The 19,866-nt window shown below is 35.3% G+C and overlaps 1 protein-coding gene across 9 annotated transcripts in view; it reads left to right on the top strand.

Annotated features, from left to right (window-relative positions):
* Window positions 1–19,866, top strand: part of NAALADL2 (N-acetylated alpha-linked acidic dipeptidase like 2) — a 473,876-nt gene that overhangs the window by 358,200 nt on the left and 95,810 nt on the right. For all 9 annotated transcript variants that reach the window (XM_027647488.1, XM_027647489.1, XM_027647490.1 and 6 more), the window contains 4 exons: window positions 4,306–4,449; window positions 13,501–13,593; window positions 17,415–17,620; window positions 19,142–19,261. In XM_027647488.1, coding sequence (XP_027503289.1) covers window positions 4,306–4,449; window positions 13,501–13,593; window positions 17,415–17,620; window positions 19,142–19,261 — 563 coding nt within the window. The remainder of the gene's footprint in view (window positions 1–4,305; window positions 4,450–13,500; window positions 13,594–17,414; window positions 17,621–19,141; window positions 19,262–19,866) is intronic.

The raw sequence follows: 19,866 nt of genomic DNA, 5'->3' as shown, positions 1-19,866 counted from the left end.
CCAACCAGTTGGTGGAATCTCCCTGTTGCAGGCACTGCACAGTCCCTTTGTCTGGATAGATGTAAATCAGAAAAACCACAGATAAACTGATTTTGCAGTGAAGAATAAATCATCGTGCCTAACTGCATGAGAGTCAGTGGAATGTAACAGCTGTTGAATGTTATCAGCAAAGTTGGGGGGAAACTGTGTACAAGTTCAAAGCACAAATAATATAAATGTCTATGACATGTCAATTTATACATCTTTGTTTTTGTCATGCTAAATACAAGATCAAGTGCTGACAAAGGCATTTATGCTGGGAATCCTTAAATGTAAAAATACCACTTTCACGGAAATGCATTGAACTAACTTCACTTCAAGCAAGTGAATGACAGAACCATCTTATTTGACCAAATACACATTATTCTGTCTTTTATGCTCTAATTTATTCCCATCATGTGCTGTGAAGTCCTGCTTGGAGTGTCTATTCTCAGCATAAAACTGTTTGTCAAATTTCTATTAAGCTTAAGGTGAAAAATTAATGAGCCATTCACTTCAGATATTTCAAAACTAATATGCTCTATTATTAATGCAGCAGAAAGTCAAAGATGTGGGTATGTAAAATAATGGTTCAGTGTTCAGTCAGAATACTTTTTTTTCTCTTTTTTGGGGGGGAACATCCTTAAAGCAGTGTTTCAGGTCTTAGAAGGAATTATTTTGATGAATTCTATCAGTAGACTTTTTAAACAGTTTTAGTTGTTAACTTTTTGTTTTATCAGATTCTGGCAGAGGGTGACTTTAATAAATAGATATGATGAAATACAGTATTTTGTCCAGTCTTCCTTTGAATCTGGAATTTAAACAAAAGTTAACAGAAAGTTGATTCATATAGCACAAAACTTTTTAGAGAAATATAAATAAAAGCCTATTTGCTAATACTAAGAAGCTGTGGGTGAAGCAATATTCTTTTAACTAGAGAGGTAAAATGTTGTGACTAACTCTCATCTCATGTGCTGTGATCTTCCAGTCTTCACAAAAGTCACTGAAACGATGATAAAATTGTACTTTAACGTAGAATTGAGTGACATATGGTGCACAAGTGTTACTGTTAAATTCTCCCAGTAAAAGCTTTTCAGAAATCTCAGAACATGTTACAAATACCAGTAAGTTAAGTGATGGATCACTATGAAATCCTGACTTCCAAATGTGTGTCCCAAACTGAGCAGTATGGAAGCTGATGCTCAAGGTTTGTGCTTACTTTGAAAAAGAAAACATAGAACACAGTCACTGCAAAAGTAGTAATGCAGGCCTTGCTTTCCGTGAAGAAACTTTCTAAAGATTGCCTCTGTTTGTGCTCCTAAAATTAACTTAATAATTGATTACCATATTTTTCTTCTCCCTTTACAGTATGTTCTCTGGAGACTTTCTAAAATTAATAGTGGTTCTAGGCCTGGCACGGTTAGATTGTTAGACTTGCAGAGAAGGAATTCTGTTTCTTGGAAGAGTTTCATGCTATAAAACTAAATTTCATTACAAGCAAAATGTCAAATTTAAATTATCCTCAAAGCATTTGTTGTTTCCACAGATCCTGAAAGCACTCTGTGCTCCACAGAGTTTGGCATCCAGCAGAGAAAGTGCCAGCAAGAATCTCAAACTTCTTTCAATATGTTGGTTCCTTTATGAAGTTGCACTGCACTGTTTCACAGTCAGTATTTAAAAACTGAATGTTTGGGCTTTAACTAGCAGCCCTGGAAATCTCCAGATTTTTAAGTGTGCACTGGAGAGGACTGGTCTTGAGTCTTTCGCTTTTGAAACCTGATCATGGTGCAGAGAGCTTTCCTCAGTCCTCTTAGCAGGCTACTTTCCTGGCAACTGTTACATGCCTGGAAGAGGGAAAGTCACTTTTCCTTTTTTTAAAAAGCATTTTTTAATATTAGTTCCAATAATTTATATTTTTTTTAATGGTTCAGGAAGTTCAGTTACTGGAGAATTCTAGAGAAATCAGACCTGGAAAAGATGTCAAGAGGTCATCTAATGCAGCACCTTCCTTCAGGGAGGGCATCGGCCATATCTGCATCATTCCTGACAGATGTTTACTTATTCTTTTCTTTAAAAAGATTTCAGTTGTAGAGATTTTATCACCTGCTTAGGCAGGTCTTTATAAATTCCTTCTATCAGAGAGTTTTTCTTCCAGATAAATCTGCCCAGATAACTTAAATCTGCCTTTTTATATATTTCTTTTCTACTTGTCCCATACATCAAATTCCATCTTCTATTGTTAAATGATTAATTTTTAAACATAGTGGGGTTTTCTCCTGTAAGTTGTTCTCGAAAGTGTATCTTTCAAAGCTCATTCAGGTATGAAGCTCAAATTCTGAGTAACTGAAGAAAGGAGAGATACTTCTCATCTGAAACATTTTAAGCCTCATTGCTCCTCTAATACAGTCTGCAGATTGACAAACACTACACAGAAAATAATGTCTCAATTGCCCATCTCTGGGCAATTTAGGACATTTTAGGGGTTTTTTTGATTCCAGAAACTGACTCTCAAAGCCTGAGCAAACTGATTTTACCATGTTTAAAATGTTTTGAGCCAGTTTCACCTTTCCACTTAAAAATTTGCCTGATTCTTTCAAAGTGAACACTTGTCACTTTGTATTAAAGTTGAACCATGATTTTTGTTTTTCCATATTTAAATTATACAGCTTTGGTCAGTTTTTACATTATGCTTAAGGGCATATTATAAAAAGTCTCAAGAGTTTGTAGCATAAAAAGAATGAAAACTGGAGGTTGTGGCTGGATTTTTTTTTATTTTTTTTTATGTTGTGGTTCAGCAATAACAATCCTGATAGTATTTTTATAGAAATGTATTAGAACATGTGCTGCTGATTTCTGATAGCTCCCTCCCTTTGTGATTGCAGTCACACAGGATGTAAAGGATGCCTTTGGGTAGTAAAGAACTCCATGTTGACAGAAAATATGGTGTTTGTTTCCGGGGGGTCTCAGAGGGTGGCCTTGTATTCTGAATCTCTAGTTGAATGTTGGAAATGATTCAGTGGGGGCAGGTATACTGGAAGGCTTTGAGAGTGCTGCAGGTTGTTCTGAAGCTGTGTCCTGCCCCGGGCTATCAGCCTCTGCTCCTTTTCCATAGTGGGCTTTTCATCTTCAAGAGTGTTCTATGGGAAGAGATGATACCTCTATTGGCCAGATGAAATAGCTGAGAAAAACAGGTGTTTTGTCCTGAAGTGCTTCAGAGTATTTCCAGGTGCAAAATTAGCCTCTTATCTTTTGCCAGTTCTTTCAATTGGTCTCCCAGAATATCTCATTGTCTCATCAGAAACATAGATGTGTGTGGAAACTCACGTTTTTTTCAGTTGAAGGGAGATTTTAATATTTGCATGGATCTGTTGTTATTGAGAGCTTTGTGCTATGACTTCTTAAGTTCTTTAAGCTGTAAATGAGGTAGTCAGTGGCTTTCTGATCCATACCTCGCTTCACTTGATGTATGTGTCTGTTTGGTAGTGCTCTCTTATTTCAGACCTCCTTCATCTTAGCCTTCAACTTCCCATCGCAGAAACACGCCTGCATTTATAAAATACAATAGAGTCACCTTAGCTACACTGAACCCACTTTGAGTCAATGAGGTGACCAGATTGTAGCCTTTCAAAAAGGTTGGTGTATATCAGAATTTTCAGGCTTTCTGGTATATGCAAGGAAGCACATCTCATCAAGTTGCCAGTATATTATCAACATGCCTCATTTTTGCTGTTTTTCTTGTCAGATTTCTCACAAAGGCTTGTTTGTGTGATAGCACTAAAACTGTTTAAAGGGTGAGCTAAATAGCACAACTTCTGTAGGCAAAATAAAGCCTAATTGGTAGTAACTGTTCAATTCAGATGGATACTTGCACATGATTCTGGGCAGTTTAAATGTCTGCCCTTCCCTGTAAGGCTGTGTTCAATTTTTACTTGAATTTGGAAGTTATTTCTGATCTATAATTGTATTTATCAATGTTTCCTTGAGTACACACCAATTTAATTTAGTGTGTTTAAGTCACATACAGTCCAATATCTGCACCGGCTCTTTGTCATCTTCTTTCTTGTGGAACTATTGTCCAGATACTGTAATATGCACATGCAATTTTGTGGTACATGTTCTTGAAGAGACTTTTTTTTTTTTCAATAAGGTAAGTACCCAATAACAGCTGCTTATCTATGTCAGTTGTTTTAAGCTGTGTTATAGAGATTGGTGGGTTTTGTTTCGTTTATGATGGATTGAAATCTAATTTTCATTTACAAAATTGCCCTTGTCTTTCTGTTTTTTAAGATGGAAGCTACAGGCAAAATCGACTGAACCTCACAACGCTGTTAGTACAACCAGTTTCTGCAGTGCTTGCCAGAAAACTTGTTTCCTTACCTGAGGACAGTGTCCAAAAAGATAGGTGTACACCCCTCCAGCTGCCACCTACAGGTAATGCTTTTTAAGCACACTTTCCCTCTAACTGTGGAATGTTCCTCAAGGACTCCAAATCCATTTTCTGTAACTGTATAGAACTAAGAGGCTTAGCTGGTCATGAGTATGTTTTACTGAGCTGCTTTCTAGGAGGGACTATGAACAGCCTAAAAATTATGCTCCTAAAATCTGACAGATGGAAGCTTTGGTTTAAAAAACCAAATAATTCTCTTAGAATAAGACATTAAGCACTAATTCTTAATACTGACTTAAAACCTCCTCGGTGTAGATACCATCACTAGGTAGGTTTTGTTAATTGTTTGTTATGACTTACTGTACTACTAAGAGTGTGATTTTAACGTTAAAGCACCAGGAACAGTATTATTGTATAGGTTTTTTTCCTGTCTCTGATACAATAATACTGTAATTCTTAACAGTGATATGTCTCTCTGTGTTCCTTAATTTGTATCTGGTATAGAATAAACAATGTATTGTTATCTGAACCTTCAGGCACCTTTTTCTCCAGGTTTCACCAGGAAAATGGTCCTGATGATAAGAACAAAAGACCTTGAGTAGAGACAGATGAAATGAAAGAATGCATTCAAAGTATATATTTAGATATAACGCCATTAGCAAAGTCACATAGATTAGTGCTTGAACAAACTTATTACTATTGTGTGTGGGAAAAAAATAAGGATACAGTCTTCCAGCAAAGATACTACACAGTGTTTCAATGAAGGAACAGCTTCCAGAGAACATTCTAGATGAGATGCATGTTCAGTAATTCTGTCTTCATTTTTCTTTGGTACCTGTCGATCTTTCACCATAAAAAATGCAGGAAAAAAAGGTGTATTTTTTTATAATGCCTGTTTAAATGAAATGATTTGAAGCTGTGGTCTTGGAGGGGAGGAAGCAGATTAAGTTAGCCACTGTATCCTGTGCTACAAACAGCGATGACAACGGTAAAAGCTAATTTTAAGGGAAACCAATGTGCTATCATGTGTGTACTGTATCACTTGTTTATTGCTTTTGGAAAGTTATTGTGGAATAGCAGTACAATACAGCAAGTCATAAAAAAGGTGGATTAATTTTATGACTTGTGTTAGCATTTGTAGTTATACATACTAAACAGGGAGGCAGAAGACCTCCTGCTTCATGGCTTAAGCTGCTGTGGTTAGGCAGGACTATCACTCTCCATGCATGGCTGACTAGATGCTTTAAAGATGAACTGATCGTCCCCACAACCAGTAGAAAATGGAAAAAGGCCATTTTGGAAGGAGCAAGTGCTTTACTGTTCCAGGTAGGATGTGTGAAGCTTGCTGGTATTGTTGGAATTTTAAACAGCTGAAGTGCCTGGAGGAAAGCATGAATTTGGCCTGGCAAATGACACTCGTTTTAGAAGGATAAAAGCATTCACAGTGCCTGTTTCTCAAAAAGCTCTTTGTGGAGGCTGCAGGACAGAATCACCTAAAGGGTGGCTTATTCTGCTTTTTCTGTGACAGGTGTGGCATGTCTCTTTTATTTCACTGAGAAGACAGGTATTCTGTGAGATGGAAAATTTCTGGAAAGAATATTCCAAGGCTAGTAAGAGCCAGTCCATGTGTGGCTTACTCTGGGTGAACACAACAGCCTGTGTCTGATTTCCTGTAAAGCTTCTGAACCTCAGTAGTCCATGTGGGATTTTTTAAAAATTCTTAATTTATTGAGAAAATAGGGACTATAATAAGAAGCCTTGTATAATTCTATAATGTTTTATGATATATTTTGCCTTGAAGTAATGGTGAAACTGTGGATGTACTGGAGCATATAGTGTGCTGAAGTGTTCAATAGCAGCCTTAATGGAAGAGATAAAAACCTGGTCTTATGATAAGAAATTGTGTAGAACTATTTAATAAGAGTAATAACTAAAGAGATAACACTGAAGAGAGCAAGGCATTTAAAAACAGTGAAGGTTGAATTTGCAGTCTTCCTGTTGATCTGAAGAAACTTAAGAGAGAGATTTCACTTCTGACGTAGAACTCATCACTCATCTGTCAAAAGAGGGGAATGAGCAATTCAGATGATTGGTTGGGTTGAAATTTGTTAGAATAAAATGATCATCATTCTCTCATCAGTCTGTTCCAAAAACTGAACAGCAGATTCATCAGTAATGATTAAACATTTATATATAGTTTTCTCATATTGCCTCTTTTTTCCCTTAGCCTTGCAGTTTTCAAGAGACAAAATGTGACAGAGTGAGTGAGAGGATATGGAACAAACATCCGAGATAGATTGACTGCTCAGAGCCTACAAAGCAAATAGTGGGAATTGAAGTTAGGTATTAGTTTTGTATTAGATGAAGCTAGTAATTAGATTTGCTTTTTGTGTAGCAAGATACGTTGTTGTTAATCCTCATTAATCTGAATCCATTAACTTTTTCTCCAAAATAGGCAATTAGAAGGAGTTTGAGTGAAGCTTTATAGAGAAGCTGTAAAGTTTTGAAGCTTTCCTTTTTTTATAGGATCTTAGTAGGATATTGTTAGAACATTGTGAAGGTGGTTGTAAAACAAAAGCACTCCTATAAACGTAAATGAAGAGAATCCTGCTGTGTTGCAGTGAACTGTCCTTGTTTTTTAAGTTACCTGCCAGTTGGTAGATTTCAGTCAGGTGAAAATCATCCCTTTTCAATTAATCTGTTGAGTATTTAATTTAAATCTGTTTAGTGGGATTTAATTTAAAAAGTCTTTTTTTACCACTAGTGACCAAATACTTTGTTGTTAAATGGAAAACCTGAAAGTCTGGTGGTTAAAAACACAAGTGATATGTGTGTAATTTTTCTCTTTGGTTTTAAGTGTTGGTTTTCATACTCATTCGTATCTGAGAAGACAGAAGATGAGAAAGATCTCGGATTTAACTGTTGATCAGTGTCCAGGTGTCTGTGGCATCATCCTATTCTTCCATTCTTTTCCACATTTTTGTTGTTGGTCACTCTTGGAGATAAGGACTAGATGGGCAGCTGGTTTGACCTAATACTCCTGGACAATAGAACTCAAATGACAGGAAGTATAATGCAAGCAGTGCATTGATCTCACTTAAAGCATCACTCATGCAGTGATCTCACCTAAGGGCTTCTAAGTTTCTTTAGCCAGCTGATGCTTAAATCCAACCCTATTTCTCTCTTTCTGTAGATCAACTAAGATTATTAAAGGTGTATTATTTCAGAAAATATCAATGAGGTTAACATACGCAGAAGAAGATCCCATTTCTTACCAGCTCTGCATCCCTTTTGCTGACACCTAGGTGTCATTTCTTTTTATATTTTAACTTATAAAATAGTAAAACCAAAGCATGAATAGTTTAAGTAACTTGAATGATATCAAACACTGTGTGAATAATAGAGCCAGCTATACAAAGACTCACAGGATTCTGCTACAACGAGTAAAATTACTCAGATCTAAATGCTTTTTCGGTAGAACCTTTTAATCTTTTGTAACTTTTTTTAGCCTAAAAAATACAGTCATTGATCAATACTGAATCATCGTAGTGACTGCAATGCAAGACTACATTTTAGGCTGCAAACAAATCCACCTCCTCTGCCAAAAAAGGAGAGTGGATCAGATAACCAGAAGTGACTGTTACTGAAAAGGTTTGTAGCATAACATAAAGAATAATTTTTATAATACTTTAAACATCTATTTTATACAGTTCCACGTCAGATGTTTACTATACTGAGTTTTTAGTCAACTCTGATCATTAATTACACAAAAGCAATAATTAGTTGGAAGAGTCCTGTAGTTTCCATATTACATAATCATCATCCAAGGCAAAGTTCTCTGCTAAGTGGTGCAGTAGTGCAAATCGAGCCTGTCTTCTATTCACTCAGAAGAAGGGCATGAAAAGGATATATATCTCCTCCTATTAGGCTGCAGCCTTGTGCTCTTGTTATATGTGTTTCTCCTTCATGGTTTGCTACCTGTCAGAGAAAAGAAAGGGCACCATATTTAATAAACTCTGGCCATGCCATCATACACTGTGATACCAGTGCAGAAACAATCCCATAATTTTTAGGTAGTTGGGCTAAACATGAATCCAAGAAAACAAATAGAGAAAGATGCCAGCATAATGTGTGGCAGTGCGTGTTACTGTATCTACAAGATATGAAGTCACTGTACATAGCAACAGGAATATAATGGTGTTCTGCAGGTATCTCTTACTGGCATTTCAAAGAAGTACATGTTACATAGGGAAGTCTGATCTAATTCAGATATACTGGATATGAAAATTTACAGACATTTATACCAATACTCTCAGATTTTCTTTTCATGATTGCTTTAAATTCTGTTCTTTAAGTTCATGGAACGAATTAAGCATGAACAGTGAGAAGCATTTTTTATGTATCTTCTCTCTACTCCCACCTGAAGCCTCAAGAGTTTTTCTACCAGAACTGTAAACAATCAGGGTATATTTTCAGAATTCTGTTCTCTGCCATTATTTTTCTATGTGATCCTTTGGTTTGGATTGCTGTAAAGCAGGTAAAGAAACTGTCAAAATAGTGTGAGGTTATGAAATTCAGCTGTACCATATGAAGCATTTTCAGCTGTCTTTGATACTAACTTTGACACACTGATTTTGTATCCCATTTAAGCCATCCCAGTTTAAAGCCTTCTTAAAGGACTTTATTCTAGACATTGCTTATTTTCAGAAACTCTTAATCTGAATAGTTTTATTTCTGGATTCCTCATTGTAGGTCAGAAAAGATAATCAAATAGCAAGAAATTTATTCATTAAGCTCTTCAGACAAAGATTTGGCTTGGAAACTCAAGATCTATGAATATCCATTTTAAAAAGGGGATATATTGTTAGTAGGCGAAATAGTTGGTTAATCAAATAGAAATCTATTAGAGAAAAATATTAGGGATACCAGATTTCAAAGAGACTGTATCTAGATGGTGCACTGCTTATACAAACAAACAAAAAAAACCAACAAAAAACTCAGTCACTAAAGGCCCTTTGTTACAGGACATCTGTCCTGGAGGTTTGACATATCCCTGCGCAAATAAGTTTATAATTGAAAAGTGTTATACCTTGCATAAATTCAGTATTGATTTTTGCATGTGCAATTTGACAGTGTCTCACAATATTTTTTCAGAGATTATTTAAATTATTAGGTATATACTATTTTACGTTTATTCACTTTTCTAAGTATGTCATTATGTTGCATGTAGTGTTTTTATATGTAAGTTCTGATGTTACATAAATGCTTGTGATGATTACAGTTCTTCATTTAGAGTTTTGTGTTTGAACTTAATTGAAAACTGATATAAAGTATGTAGTAGATAAGGTTCTGCACTCAAATTGACATGATGAAACACTGAGAACTAACTGAAATATGTTTTTCACAGTTCAGTGAGATTTTAAAAGCCTGTTAACTAGGCAGTCTAAGATGGTAGTAGTAGTTTGGAATTTTTACTCTATTATTCTAGAAAATGTCTAGTGAAAATGAAGCATTTGTTTCAAACTACAGTAAAATTTGGTGTTATATATATTTTAATGTTTGCTTGTCATATCTGTGTGATTTCCAGGGTATTCCAAAAACTGCATGCCAGACCATATTATTTTTTACAGTATCACCAATAGAATATAGGAAATCTATGATATATTTGATTATTGGTTACATATAAATAGCTTACAGTGTTTCTACACTGAGTGCAGTTAGTTCTTATTCTACCATCATGTTCTGTGGTGTTTGATATTACTTTACAAACTTCTGCTCTTGGGGCAAGTAACTTTATAAAAACTGTGGCTTTCATTATTAAAGGAATCCTTGGCCTTCAGGGGTTTCTGAAAAGCTTGGTAATGTGTGGTCACAAAGTTAGTTAGAGTTATTAAAGCCTGTTGTAAGGTTTTTGAATGACTGGAAGAAGAAATCTGTCAAATTTAGAGTTATTATGACTATTTCAGCTTATTTGATGCCCCCTAAGTTAGTTACATAGCCATGGATGTTTGATGAAGTTTGAAATCTTTAGTTTAATTGTGATTTCAGACTGATGTCTGTTTATTCAGGTGTGGTTTATGTTGATTTCAACAGGAAGTATATTGAAAACTGCAGTACATTCAGTGTACTTTATTTCTGCAGTCTTCTGAAATAACTTCTGGTTTTATGATCCAGGAGCTATTGAAATGCTTGAATTAGTTTAGTTCTCAATGCTTCTGTACTGGAGCTAAATGTGATGTCAGGAAATTTTTGTAAATGAATAGCAAAAATCTTGTCAAATTAGTTCAGTTTTTGAACCCTAAAGATACTTTTTAAAATTCAATACTTAAAGCAATGCTCAGAAAACTGTCTGATTATAGGCACTTAACATGATCAGGATTCAAGAATTTAACCAATATGTTTGAAAGTGAGGCTCAAACTTATACTCCTCTCTGTTTGTATGAGCTTGGGATGAGGTTAAAAACAACAAAAAAAAGAAACAAAACATAACTCATGGTGTGTTTTAACATAACTACAGCAAGTAGAATTTTTTTTACTCATCTGGAGTACTAAAATTGTCAGTCAAATGAATGGGAAATAGCCATGCATTTCTAAAAATAACTATATAAATGGGAGAGGAGAAGGTAGTCATTTGGTATGAGACAATTTACAGTTCCAAATCACGAAAGAAAGAAATTAAAAATAACAATAAATACATTTCTCTTCTTCTATTTCAGAAGTAGCTTTTGGCTTACATAAACTCAAAGTGTATCCTGAATCATGTTGAGTTAAAGTCTCCTCATAGTTTTCCAGAGAATACAGAAAAAAAAACAAGAGAAAGATGTCAAGATCTTTAAATTATAGCATAAGGAAGAGAGGTTTGTTGTCAGAACTGTTTAAAGGGATTAAATTTTGCTTCTGCTGTGTACTCTGAAGAGTACTTTCAGCCTTTTCATCTGGTGTACTAAGCCTTTAAGCCCAAGTCACTTTAAGCTGACTACTGTGTTACATGACTATTAGCTCAAATATCTGATTCTAGAACATGGTGTATTGCCAAAAGTTAATTTTCTGTTTCTTCATTGTTGGTTGAAGACTGGATAGCTGATGTCAGTTAAGGAAAACCAATGAAGTTGGTTGTCTTCAAAAGGATTAATCTTCTTGTTTTCTGTGAAGCCCAAAGAAACAAGTATCTGAAGTGTTGTAAGAAAAGGAAAGGAAATCAGTTTTGAATTTAAAACTGTTTTTCAAGAAGACTGAATTGGCTCTAGAGTGGTTGTAGGTGAGAATCAACAGCAAGAAGTAAGTTGCATAGTTTGGATTAAATTTAAGCTGCTTAATCAACATGGATGATTTGAGCTCTTCTCACATTTTTCTGAAAGACCCTTTGGGAACCCTTTGGATTATTTTTTTGTTTTAAATCAAATACTTTTTAAAAATTCTAAAATATTATCTGTGGATTTATAGAACAAACACAATTCATTATCACATGGTGTTAATAAACCTTACAGTAATTTACGTCAGAAGGGTGAAGTTAATTACATGACAAATCAAAATTAACTTGCTATGATTGATTATTGCAAAATCATGTTCTGTGGTTTATTAACTTGCTTGACTTGCATTTTCTTTCCTGTTGTATTCAAGCAAAAGCAGAACACGTCTATTGATAACAGAGGAGGTCTTGCCTGAGTGAAAAACAGAATAGATATTTCTGGTACAATTTTTTACAACAAAGATCCTAGCAGTTGGTTTGTTTTTTTCAGTGGTAAATGAATACTTGTGAACTAAAATATATTAGATTTTATTTTAAGAGAATTTTCAAGTAAACATGAAGTATCAACAAATGAACCTTGAAGAACGGTATCATAATGATGTACTGGTTTTATTTTACATGTTGCAGTAAACTCCCCACTTGTATGCTTCCCATATCTCAGGAAACAAAGCCTGGAAACAAATTGTCAGGAATAGATCTGTGGAAGAGTAATAGCCTTGGAGATAGAGAGCAAAATGATCAGTGGAATATTTTAATTTAGGTGTGTGATAGTTGGGGTATGGACATGGAAGGAATTCTGTCTCAGAGATGCCTTTAAACACAGGGGGGTGGTGGATACCTGGATGGAAGAGACCCTCCCTGAGTGTCTGGGATGACACAGTGGTTATTGTCACACAATTGCTACCTTTGAAGTTAGAGCAGCTTAAGACATTTTCATTTTCCTCAGATAGAAGTTATGACCTTTCAGATGAGATGAATGTTAACAAAGTCTATTATAATGCAAACGAAACATTTGGAAGGTACCAGCAGTTCCCCTGACTTAGTTGTTTGGTTTCCATTGTCACAAACTGCAGGAGTTTGTGTGGTTACTCTGTCCCACTGCAGGGCAGAGGACTGTTAATTTTTTAAAGCTATTTTAACTCAGGCTTTTACTTTTCCCTGGCTTTATTCTGTGCCACAGTCTCAACTGGCTGAGCAATACTAGCAAGTCCCTTATGTTTTAGCAGATTTTAAAATTTTCCTGCCTATGTATTTCCTCAGGTGATACCAACTAAACCAAAAAAACCTGACTTCTGTTGGCATAAGTTCAGAAGTGTATCACCAAAGGCTGGGCTGGCAGTGTGGGTAGTAATGGAGAGGTCTAACTGTTCCCATCTTATTTAACATAGGGGTGTTTCTCCAGAAGAAAGTGTAATAGCAACCAGGTAAAATTTTGTGAATATTATTGATGGATTGACTTGGGTGAAGGATCAACTGAGAAAAACCTATAAAGAGTAACACAAATTTCATATTTACAGAAGTATGTAAATCCTACTCGTTTAAGGTTTGTTGGGTTTTTTTACCCTGTTGTATTCTGGCAACATTTATTGAACAAATTCAATGATCTTTAAACTCAAGGAGTAGAGATCTCTTTTGAGATTCCAACTTTGAACCACACAGCTAAAATGGGTCTAAAAAAATAAAATAGTGTAATACTACATTTTTTAATCTCTGGTTCCTCTTCAGTATAATTTTTTTTTTTTATTTTATTTTACTTTTTTTAATTTATGTAGAATTTATTCTGTGTTCTGTAGATTTCTTGGCTAGATAGACAAGTTTAACTCTTTTTTCTTTAATCTTTTAACAGGAAAAAAAATTATCAGTCTGAATATTCAGTCAATCACAACTTACAAGACTATTTCTAATGTTATTGGATATTTAAAAGGAGCTGTATTTCCTGGTAAGCATCCCTTTATCATTTGTATCAATTATTTATTTCATGATGGCTGGGAGTCACAGGTGTGATCAGGATTCTGTTTTGCCACATAATGCAGTGGAAGGAGAGATCCTTAATTGTAGTCATTTTGTGGTTTTATTTATGACAGAACAGAAGGGTTAAAGAGAGAAAAAGCTCAAGGGGGTTGTAGTTACAATAAACACGTTTACATGAGCATCAGGCATTACACATAGACCATAGAGAGTATTAGTAGTTTATACCAAGTAACTGTGTTATGGGTTTAATTTTAATATGGTTTTAACACTTGCTGCAGCCTTACGTTGTATTACAGTCATGCCTTAAGCTAGTTTCATACAATTCTATGAATAATGATTACTGTTCTCTATGTCTAATAATTAAAAAATAAGATTCTAAATGTAACTGAGACATAAAGCACAACCCCCTCCCTGCTTTGATGCTGTACATGGATAATGCGATAATCAGGATATTGTAAGAATGAAGATCTTATGAAGATATCATAAGAATGAGATTATTCTGTCTGTAAGTGAATTTGCCTAAGAAGTGAAGGGTTTCTGCAACATGAATGAACACTGTTACTTAGCTGCTGGTTACTTACATAGTGCAAAGCATTGTGGAGTTAGTCCAATTCCTAGGGTACAGATGATTATCATCAAAACATCATCACACTTGCCTTAATACTCTTTTATCAGGTTCAGAGGAAAGGATGCAAATTTATTTACAGTCCCTTAGGAGGTGGGCCAGTCATTTCATATTTTAAGTCATAGAGAAGGGAGAGGAGAAAATTGTTATTCCTGTTAGTGAAATAAGGACTCTGTTTTGTGTGTGCTAAATGCTTCTCACCAGAATACTGTGAATACTGTAAATTCACCAGTGAATACTTCTCACCAAAATATTTTTTTTGAAACAACATAGAAAACAGCACAGTGAATTTAATTTCAGTAAAGGATTTAATTTCCTTCATTAATTTGAAGCTACTAATCTACTGTTGCTAATGTTTTGCAAACAGCTGTCATGGAATTTGAAGGGCAGAAGCTGCCATGTTTAGACATTCTTTCTACTGAATTGTGAAACAGAAGCAAGCCAGCTAATGTTTATGTTTAATAAATTCTTTATCTCCTCTTTACCTGAATCTTTCATCTTATTATTGCATTCTTATTAAGAAACTACGTTTTAAGGGCTTGTCAATATATGCTGAACTTTAAGAATTAAAGGATATATAATCAAGTGAAGTCAAAAGCACTTTCCAGATGGCAACAGCTTGTCCTGTAGATGTCTGGCTGAACAAGAACCATAGCAACTGGCTGCTGATGTAGGCACAAGTTAAACATCTAATGCACAGACAGACACATCTAGGTAATGGTGATCTTAGCTGATGTTTGATTTGAGGAGTAAGAATGAGCATCTCAATTCTAACCAAGATATTAAAAGATTTAGGAGAAGATCAAATGTGCTGGTTGATAGCAGTTTAAAACTTGAAAAATGTAACACTGATTTTATAGCTCTATTGGACATGGCTGTAAAGGGGATATATAACAAGAGAAGACAGTATAAAGAGACTTGTCCAGCCCATCACTAACCTGAACACTGTCCTTCTTATCACCTCCAAAAGTATCTGATGGGTATTCTTTTCCTCTATCTCTAGTCTTTTCTCTTTTTTCTTACCATGTGATTCTGAGAAAGGACAGCTGCTGCCTCTGCAAGCATGACCATCCTTTCTCCTATGCTTTTCCTGTATTTGTTTGCTTCAGGGTATTGCCTCTATTCAAGAGGGAGAGATGTGCAGAGATAAAGAATTCCAAAGGAGACACCAACTGTTATGTTTTGCCCCTGCTCATTCAGCTGTCTTCTCCTACAGTAAGCTGCTGCTTGTAGCTTCTGCTCCATCAAAATGTCCCACATTATTTTAATAATGTCTCTTCCCTTTCCCCTTCACATAATATGGGGTAAGTGTTGACCCTGTCTGATCCCTCTGTGTTAGTGGCACTTCTTTTAATGACATAGAAGCTTGTAAGGCCATTAATTTCTGTCCAAATTCCTTTCATTAAGTGAGTTGAAGATCCTATGGTTTTTTTATTGTTAGTGCAACCTATAATTAAGCATTTCATGGTGCAACACGCAAGTTGCAAAATTATGTGATTTAGATTGCATTTTGTTACATTATTATGTACACTTAGGTTTACACTTTGCATATCTATTTTTAGAAAGAACTTTTCATTTACATACCTACACACTCCCCAAGCAATTGATTAAAAATATTGTATTATAGGTACATAACAAATCCCCTGTTTGTAAAGCATTTTTGATTCCATATAAAACAACGTGCCTGTGTATTTTGTTGAGCTGATAAAAGTCCAGTTTAATAGAGAATGGGTTTATAATCAAGGTATGTTGATGTTCTATTAAAATTGTTTCTAGGCAACAGTCACTGTAAAAAATACTGAGGAGCAGATATATAATTTTATAAGCGAGTATAAAATGTTGGCATTTTACCACCTATGTGTTGCCACTTTCTGGTGTACTGACAGCAAGTGCAAAGTGAATCCCCATAGATAAAGAAAAGAAACCAAAACTTTTGCACTTTTTGGAACCCAAACAACACCCAGAGGTTGTTGTGGATCTGGCATCACTTGATAGCTATTCTGTTCTCTGTTGGTACCCTGAAATATTGAAAGAAACCTTTAGAAGACTAGATCTTGACCAGAAAGAAACTACTTAATATCAGAACAAAATCAGTGAGCACTCCTTCAAAGAGGCTTTGGTTGTGAATTCATCTCACACAGAAGGTCTAGTAGTTTAGTAAGTCATTCAGCATAACTCAGCTTTGACTTCTTTGACAGGCCTCAGTCACACTAGTCATTCATGCTATTTCATACCACATCATCGTTTTTGGAATAAAATAAGGGTTTTTTTCCTCTTGTGAGTGGTATATGGATTTTACATAATACCTTGAGAGATGAAGATTTAGTGTTATTTCTCTGAAAGAAAAGCGTTGTTTGCTTTTTTTTTTTTTTTTGGGGGGGGGGTAACCATAGGTGTGTTCTTTATTTCAGGCTGAAAGTTCTTGCTTTTCACCCTGTAAAGTACCTTCTTCCAGCATTAACAAAACTACTGGGTCTGACTTATCGTTTCTGTATCATTCATTATCTCTATTCCTCTGTCATGTCTCCTCTCTAAACCTGCAGTCCAGGTATTTTAATGTCTCCTTACATGGAAGTCTAAGTCCTGATCTATAACTGTTCTGGTTACCAGCTGCTCAACTGCTGTTTCTGCCATGTCTTTTTTGAGATAGGGTGGTGAGCACTGAACACAGTCTTCCAGGTGAGGGAGTACTAATACTTTGTGTATTTTATTTATGTTGCCCATTGTAGTACTGCACCTTTTGTTTTCTTTTTTGGATGCCAATGTGTATTGAAGACAGTTTCCTACTTATTTTTATATTTTCATAACACTCTAATGTGAGCATGGAAATATTAGATTGTCTCTATGACAAAGCCCTGCTGTAAAAATGGTATATATCAGATGAAGCCAAGTGCACAGAGGTTTAATTAGGAAAGGATATGCATATGTTTATTTAATAGCTCATTTTTAAGTAGTACTCACAGTTTTATGTATATATGTTGTATGTAATCATATTTGATTGTCTTGCATGTAATCATATAAATTTTTGTTGACAGCTTTGTGTTGTACTAATGACATTACAGACCACTAACAGAGTTCATTTTTTAGGGCTATTTAAAATTCTTTTAATGCTGGCATCCAGAAGAAGTAAAGTTCCTGTCTGTCTCTTTTTTTTCACATTTCAGACAGATATGTCATCATTGGGAGCCATCACAGCAACTTGAACCCTTATGGTGGACAAGGATGGGCCAGTAGCACTGCTGTCATCACAGCATTGATCCAGGCCTTGACACTGAAGGCTAACAGGGGCTGGAGACCTGACAGGACCATTGTTTTCTGCTCATGGGGAGGAACTGCATTTGGGAACATTGGTTCATATGAGTGGGCTGAGGTAAAGTAATTTTAGACGGTGTCATTGCAATAATGATTACTTTTGTTGAAAGTGTGAAAACAATATGGAATTACCACATGGAAATCGTGGTTCGTTAGCTGGTCTGTGAGGTCTGTCTGTGTTCATTCTTGTACCACATAGCAAATGCAGTGAGAACACCTTTTGAGGCTGTTCCTGTGGATAATGAGATGGCAGGATGTTTCCATAGCTGTGAAGGTTGCATATACAGCACCTTTGAGAGCTGATATCCCTCCCTAATTCAGCAGAGCATTGTAAAAGGTCATTACCAGGGTCTGATAGAGGGAGAGAAACCTCAACAAATTACACAGGCCAACGAATAGCTTAGAGAGCTTTTTGTCCTTCTTGGGAGTTCAACATTTACTCATTTTTAATTGTAAGGCTTAGTGTGGGAAGAAGTGAATCAAGAGCACACTGAATGAAAAGGAGAGAACCACATTATGGTTTACATTAACGACATAAACATTTCAGTGCCTCCATGGCTAGTGCTGATTCACTTCTCTCATATTTGTGCTAAGGAGTTAGGTAAAATCCAACACAGGCAATTCCTTGGGCTCTTAGTTTCAACAGGATAGAAACCAGATTATTGACAGAAAATACCTCACCAGGGTATGAATGACCATATATAGTTACAGTTCAGATCATAAATTAGAGGAATAGCTGCTAGAGAGTTTCATGGCTGATTTTCCAACATTAACGATTAATATGAATTAAAACAGTAGATAAAATAAAGAGTTAATTGCTTTTTATCATGCGTAAGAAGCAGCTAGCCCTCATTGAAATTTCATACTTCCGACATCATTATTTTTCAAAAACAAGAGGGGGTGAAAAAATCAAATTGAAAAGATCCAGGCTGGAAGCAAAATTTGTTTAGTTCCACTTCAAGTCAGCTTTACATCAGATGTAATTGTGTTACACCCCTTCTGTTCAATATAAAGAACACTTCATGCAAAGAGGAACTCATTACTGAGAAGGCAAAGGGGATCTTTTTAAAAAAGAGATAATAATTGAAACAGTTGTACATGGTATTTTTATAGTCTAACAAATAATAAAATGAAAACACTGAGAAAGTTATGCAATTCAAATATGAATTTGGTCTCTTAAAAATTTGAGTCCATTTAACTGTTGATAATGATTGCTTTTGAAGTTTGTCTTCTGTCAGGCATAACTTTAAAAGGCCATCACATTGTTTCACAGTGTGTAATGTTTTCATTTTTGGCCTTACGAGTGTAGTCATTTTTAATTCCTCTCAGACCTGTTTGCATTTTGTTGAGATGATGTGTGAAATGGAATTATAACCTGTGCTGTACAGAGAAATAGCACCAAGATATCCTTTGAAGTCCATAACAGCGTATTATAAGAAGTAGTAGTTAAGTATTACTTAGGAAATCACAGAGGACAGAAACATTGGGTGCAGTTTTTCCTTAGAAGGAACTGAAAGAACAAAACAAACCTTAATTCTAATGATGCATAGTAGTAACCATTGCTCTGCTTGTGTTGTAGGACCTCAAGAGAGTTCTTCAAAGAAATGTTGTGGCTTATGTTAGCCTTCATGATCCAGTCAGAGGCAACTCAACTTTACACCCTGTTGCATCCCCTTCTCTTCAGCAGCTGGCAGCAGAGGTATAGAAATAAAATATTTGGTTTCACATGTTGTTTATGAGGTTACATGGTTAAACCCCTTGATACCAGTGTCTTTTACATGACTATAAGTGGAGGATGTTTTGTTTAGGAATTTTAACCTGACAAATACACCTTAACTGTTTTTACTAAGTCAGCAGGTTAAATTTTATTTTAAAAAATAACGTATTAAGAGGTTGGAAAGGATAACTTATTTCACCTGTTTGTTATATCAAGTCTCACCATACTTGCATGCCCTACAGCTTTTTTAATTTTTGCCAGCTTTAAAGTAACATATTTGTTATTCTTTAGCGCAAAGCTCTTTTTTCTCTTCCTAATCAGATCTTTCCAGACTATTTCTCAATTTGCATTTAAACCTGTATATTTAGCAGATGTGACATGACACACAGGGAGGGTATGAGTCTTACTATAATAAATGCTGTCTAAAGTAAGTATGTCAGGTTCAGTGCTCAGTGATGCCTTTGTGGTTAATCTGGAGTCAGAATATTCCACATTTACACTGGTCTAAGGCTTTAAACTAATGACCTTATTGCTGTTTCTGAGGTTTCTGAATTTATTAATATTTTCCATGAAGTAAAAACAGTATA

The sequence above is a fragment of the Corapipo altera genome, unplaced genomic scaffold (assembly GCF_003945725.1).
Source record: "Corapipo altera isolate COAL_440 unplaced genomic scaffold, ASM394572v1 113, whole genome shotgun sequence".
In the NCBI taxonomy this organism is placed as follows: Eukaryota; Metazoa; Chordata; class Aves; order Passeriformes; family Pipridae; genus Corapipo; species Corapipo altera.
The sequence above is the reverse complement of the archived record's forward strand: the minus strand, read 5'-3'. Positions and strand labels throughout refer to the sequence as shown.